At 38.4% G+C, this 6,000-nt stretch overlaps 1 protein-coding gene across 1 annotated transcript in view; it reads left to right on the forward strand.

Moving 5' to 3' along the window:
- The window catches only part of SLC5A1 (solute carrier family 5 member 1), a 73,361-nt gene extending 69,637 nt beyond the window's left edge, over positions 1-3,724 (forward strand). The window contains exon 15 of the mRNA XM_058690935.1: positions 1,513-3,724. Within this exon, the coding sequence (XP_058546918.1) occupies positions 1,513-1,730 (218 nt within the window). The 3' untranslated portion in view covers positions 1,731-3,724. The remainder of the gene's footprint in view (positions 1-1,512) is intronic.
- The last annotated feature ends 2,276 nt before the right edge of the window (positions 3,725-6,000 follow it).

Below are 6,000 nucleotides of genomic sequence, written 5' to 3' on the forward strand. Positions count from 1 at the left end.
TAAGGTTCATGGCAACCTTGAATTCTGTTCTTTCTTGAAGAACTCGTGGTGAAAACACATGACCCTGACTTATTATAGTAAAATAAATTAAGATCTCTTGAGGGCTTTTATAGATAATATATGTCACTGTCACCATTCTCTGAGCAACAGCAGCATGAACCTATCTTGTCATCATCACCATTATTGTCATCATGATTGATAATATGATCATGACATATTTTAATTATGAATACCTTACTCTAGATTCATTTTAGCACCATCATACTTTTAAGAAGATAATAAAAATATAATTCTTCCAACTTTACAGATAAGGAAAATGAGATATAGAGATTTTCTCAAGGCTGCCCAACTTTTTATTGATCCAGATCACCATGAATTTCTTACTTGGGTTGGTCAGTGAGCCCAACTTTTGTTACTCCCTCTCCATTCTCCTATTTTGGTGGAGTGAACCAAAGAATGGGTGCAAGGAGACTGGAATCTTTCTTATACGCATGAGAGAAAAGAATAGAAGGAGACTATTTCTTCTTGATATCAACTACACTCTGGGAATTCTCTTATAAAATCTTATAATGAAGGTGTTATTTATCCAATTTTATACGCACTTGAAGATAAGACAGGTGAATTAGCAAAACCATAAACCCGAGTTTTGGTTCCAGTTATGACACATATATGTGCTTAATCACTAAGGTTATTTGCAATTCTAAAAGTTTGTAACTCTTAAAAAATGAGAGAGTGGAGAGGAGTAGTCTCTGACCATCATGTTGAAAACACAGTGTGCTTGATTTCATATCTAGTGAGCCATGGATCTGGGATTCTAATCCAGGTCTGTATATCTTCAGTGTCACACACTGGCTCAGAGGAGAGAATCAGTTCCCTTGGTGGGCATCTGCTTTGAATGACAGGGCCAGTTGGGTGGTTTGATTCAGCAGTGTTTATATGCAAGAGCAGACATTAAGCCCTGGAAGTGTTGATTGTTGCTGCCCTGTATCAGGGAGTATTCAGACCAATTATTACCACACAGCTGGATATGTTGTAAAACTTTGGAACTTTCAGGTGTAGCCAATATGCTCCTGAGTCATGCCAGTCTCACTGCTTTCCAGTGATGTGGTAAACAGATATGAGCTTATGTGTTTCAGGGGTGGGTTTTCCATGTTGTTCATATGTCATATTTCCAAGCCCATTGTTAACACTTTTTCTCACAAAGTATTATTTCCTGCTTGATTATGACTTACCTAAATCAAAATTTATTTTAATTGGCCTGATAGAGATAAAACATAATTTATTTGATCATAAAGATGTAGAATTCATCTATTACCATCATCTTATAATTAATAAGTTCACTTAAACATTTGTACCATTTCCTTTCCTGCAAACAAGAAAATTGGGAAAAGTCTGTAGAATGGTAGATGTTCCATTTCATGACATCTCCCCTGAAACCTTTCCCTGTGCCTCCTGCTTCTATATCCAATCATCTCTCTCTCTCTCTCTCTTTTTATCTTTCCCCTGACACAGAAGTTCCTGAGGAGAAAAAAGGATGTTTCAGGCGAGCCTATGACCTGTTTTGTGGCTTGGACCAACAGAAGGGCCCCAAGATGACAAAGGAAGAGGAGGCGGCAATGAAGCTGAAGATGACAGACACCTCTGAGAAGCCTTTGTGGAGAACAATAGTTAATATCAATGGCATCATCCTTCTTGCCGTGGCTGTTTTCTGCCATGCATTTTTTGCCTGAGCCTTGCCTTCTGCTATAGGCTGTGTTTGGGAAGGCCAGACTTTTACTCTGCCTCCTTTAGTACCATTCTGTGGTATTAAAGTAAACCAGCCAGTTGTAAATTTTGCCCAAATGATAAATGTGTACAGGTGTAATTGCAGGTTAGCTGAAGAAAAATCATTAATTTGCTCTTAACTTATGTATTTGAGGCCAGTGTGATATTGTCAGCTGTACATATTAGAGCTGCAGAAGGAAAGTCCAACTCAGTCATGTCCAGGAAAAGATGGACTAAGAAAGAGAAGCTCTGCAATGTCTGATGCAAATTTGTCTCAGGTAGATTCAGTGTGTCAATGTTGTGATCCTTGAATATTATTACTTTAAGAGCTGTGGTCTCTCTGGTTCATGCCATTTTCCCTATATGACCTTCCCCTCATTTTTTTTTTCTTTTTTTTACCCTCATTTTTTTTAAAGAGAAAAATTTGGCCTCTCACATCCCTGTCAAGTTTTTTCTTGGCACAAGGAAATCAATCTGATAAACTGATGAATGCATGGAAGCTGAAGCTGGGAGCTTGATCAAGTCCCTGCCCTTGGTGTTTTCTCTTTGGAGGGAAAGCTTAGGGATGGCAAGACTTACCCCAAAGGGAAGGACCCAGGAAATAGTCTCAGACATGTGGGGAAAGTGGATAATCTTGAGTCAAGGGATTTTCTGGGTTTTTTTTTTAAGATGTCCATTATGAGTTCCTCATGTTTGAGATTTGACTTATTTTGTCATTTCCTGTATCTGGAATGTCTTAGGCACTCAGTAATGCTTATGGACTGAATGGATGATTTGGGAATTTATTTATAAATACTTGCTTTATTTTTACGTAAGCCTGGCCCTTGGTTAAACATTGTGTGTGTGTGTGTGTGTGTGTGTGTGTGTGTGGCTGCACAAAGTACACACTCTGATGACTTTCATCAATTGGAGTGCATTTTCCAGAGGCCACTCTTCCTTATGGTGCAAATGTTGACATATGAGCTTAGAAGCTGATCTATGTCACAGAATAGAGCAATTATACCTTTTGGGACATCCGTCATCTCAAATAAGCCACACTCTCTTGAAACATGTAAACAATTAACCCAATTCTCTTCCCCATGAGTAAATGTGACCACAGCCCTTCTTTTTTGGGGTGTCTTGGTTGGTGATCATCCACTGACCAAAGTTAGGGTAGGTGGTCTCTGTCCTGAGTGGTAGCACTCAACACTTTTAGCTGACAGGAGTGTATTTCTTGTTGAACCTGTTTCCTAGGGAGAAGGGTTTAAAATGTAATTTAAATATAATTAATTAAATTTAATTCTTTTAGTCCCACCTGTGAAATCTCAATTATGTTGTAGTATGTACTCTTTGAAGTTAAGAAAAAGTCATGATGTTAGTATTGCCTGATTTCAAACTAGCTTAGGAAAGAGCTGGGAACTGAGGTGCTGTGGAACAGCTCCTAGGTGTAAAAATGGTTCAACAGGCAAAGGGATATCTTGTTCTTGTGGAAGGAAGGTCACTATTTGATACAACCTCATATTGCCTTTAAGTGAGGCAGAGAAGAGGGGAACGTGGGGAATTTCACATGTCTGGCATTACTCAGCAGACTCAGTTTCATATGGAGTTTGTGGTATGATGATAAAGGGATGATAAAGGGAGAGGATTGGGATGATAAAGGGAGAGGATTGAAAGCTAGTGGATGAAGTGGGCACAACATATCTAGTTTGTCCTAGATTCAGTTTCTGGCATTGTCAATGATTCACTGTGTATATTGTGATAAATTATTTTGTCTTAACTGTGTATTTTTCTGTTTGAAAAATGGGGACCTTGGTGCTTATAGCATCTACCTACCTCCTCTGGGTGTGACTAGGTAACTTTGTAAAGGGGATGACAGATACATACATGAAAGATACCAAGCAGATGTTATATTAAACAGCATTTGTCCCATAAATTAAAATGTATTACTTTGATAATAATAAAAACATAAAAAAAACTGTAACATCAGGTTTTCTGTTTTCTAGATATTCTAAAGAAATACTACGTGGAGAGCTTTAGTTGGCATAAGACGTGGATTAGGAAAAAGGAGCCAAGACAGTTGAAAATAGAATCTAGCAACTTGAATAAAAAGTAGCAAAGGAGATGATTTCAACTTCAAAACATCTAGTAAACATGAGGTAACTACTTTCAATACATAATGTCTTTTTAGGACAGACTAAATCATGTGGGTAACCAAGGGCCAGTAAGTGATAAATTGTGCTAGAATAATTTCAGGAGTATAGACAACTATTTTTTATTTCAAATGAAAGATGAGTATTTGGGGACAGAGTGACTTCTTGTTATGGTCAGTTTATAGAACTGGAAAATCAGGTCCAACCAGGCAAAAAAAGATTCTTTAAATTTAGATCACTATTTTAAAAAGAATATCCCCAAATGAAAAGACAGGCCTCCTTCCCTGCAGAGTGAATTTAGTCTGGGGGCCTTTGATTTACCTGGGAGCATTGCTTACTTTTATGTAATTGAGTCAGGCATTGGTGTTCACTTAGAGAAATTCTACCTTTGGAAGTCACTGGAACCTACTCTTCCCTGATGTGGGAATCACCATCTCCTAAAAGATGCATTGCAGCTTGTCCTTCTTTACAAAAGAAAACCATGGGAGAGAAACATGTGCAGTTAGTTGGTGAAGAGAAGTTTCTTAACTTTCCTCCCAATCTAGCCCCAAGAAAACTCCTTCATTTAATTTTGGTAAATGAAATTATTTGAATGAGGTACCATTGCCTTAATGTATTGGTAATATGGAATTAGAGAGCTGTGGATGAGGTTAATGGCACTATTGTTGCTTGGCTGGCACTGGGAGGTTCAGGTGAGTGTTGCTTAGTTTCAGAGCTCCATATTGAATTCCTGACCAAGTCAGCTTTTGTAATCCTAAGAGTAATTCAAAGAATACGTAATTTATACAATTCATCCCCTGCTTGAAAAACTGGTGGCAATTGCCCACCTGATATAAGTGCTGGCAGTGTGTACATAGGTATTTAGGAATCAGATAAAGAGTTTAGAGCAGTGATTATCAAAATAGCTTATATAAGAATCCCCGGGAGGGTTTGTTAAAACACAGATTATTGGGGCTACTTCCAGAGTTTCTGATTTAGTAGGTCTGAAGTGGGGCCTGAGAATTTGCATTTCTAACAAGTTCCCAGATGATTTTGTTGCTACTGGTCTGTGGACCACATTTTGAAAACAGTTTACTTAGAGTTAATTCCAACTTAGAGTTAATTTCCAAAGGGGATTCATTTCATCAGCAAGGTAGAACTGAAAAAGCCTCTTTCCCAGGCTTTATTTTGAGATTTTTATTGATGTATTAGGGCAAAAACTCTTTTCTGAAACCAAAGTTGTGTGGGTATGGCTGAGGCACGTTACAGTGCCAAGGTACAGAAACCACCCTTTCTTACCTTTAAGACCTACCTGCTTAGTTCTTGTCTCCTCCCTAGATGCCAAGGCTTGACACTTTACCAGCTTGACTTTTATTTTATTTTATATTTCACACTCATCATGTACCATATACATGTTGTCCCTGAAACTTATTTTCACAGGTAGAATATTTTGCAGATGGTGGGGAGAGGCATGAGAGGAAAAAGCACTAACATTTATTGGGCATCTTGTATGGGCCAGACCTTGTAGGTAGTATCAAATGACCCCACCTAATCTTTACAACAGTTCCATGAAGTAATTTGAAGGAAACTGCAGTTTAGGGACTTAGGGACTTATCCAGGGACCTTCAATGGACCTTGGTGGTCACGGCCTAGGGGTTGACAGTCTCCTCTCCCTGCCACAGAATTTCCCAAGGCAACCTTCCAATGGTAATACAATGTTTCTCCTTGAATTCTGAATATCCTGGAATGGGGTGGGATGTGGACAAGTCAGGGCACCAATATCTATTGAGCACGTACATATTTATATTATAAATGTTATAAATTTATAACACTTGAACCTGTGAGTTAAGCATTTCTATTTCTGTTTTCAGATGAACAGTGAAAGTTCAGGGAAGTTGATTGTTTTGTTCATGATGGGTCTGTCTCTAGAACCTGTACTCCTAGTTTTGGTTTAGATGGATATCTCCTCCTGACCAAATAGTGACAGGAATATATCTTTTCTGTCAAAGTGGCTTCTGTTCTTCCATGAGGGCTCTTTCAAGACTCTCAGGATATGGATAATGATGTTTTCTAGTTGTTAGGCACCAAGTAAAGTAGAGAGTGTGTATAAAGGGATTAATAGTCAGGC

Source organism: Neofelis nebulosa, chromosome 11 (genome assembly GCF_028018385.1).
Source record: "Neofelis nebulosa isolate mNeoNeb1 chromosome 11, mNeoNeb1.pri, whole genome shotgun sequence".
NCBI classification, from domain to species: Eukaryota; Metazoa; Chordata; class Mammalia; order Carnivora; family Felidae; genus Neofelis; species Neofelis nebulosa.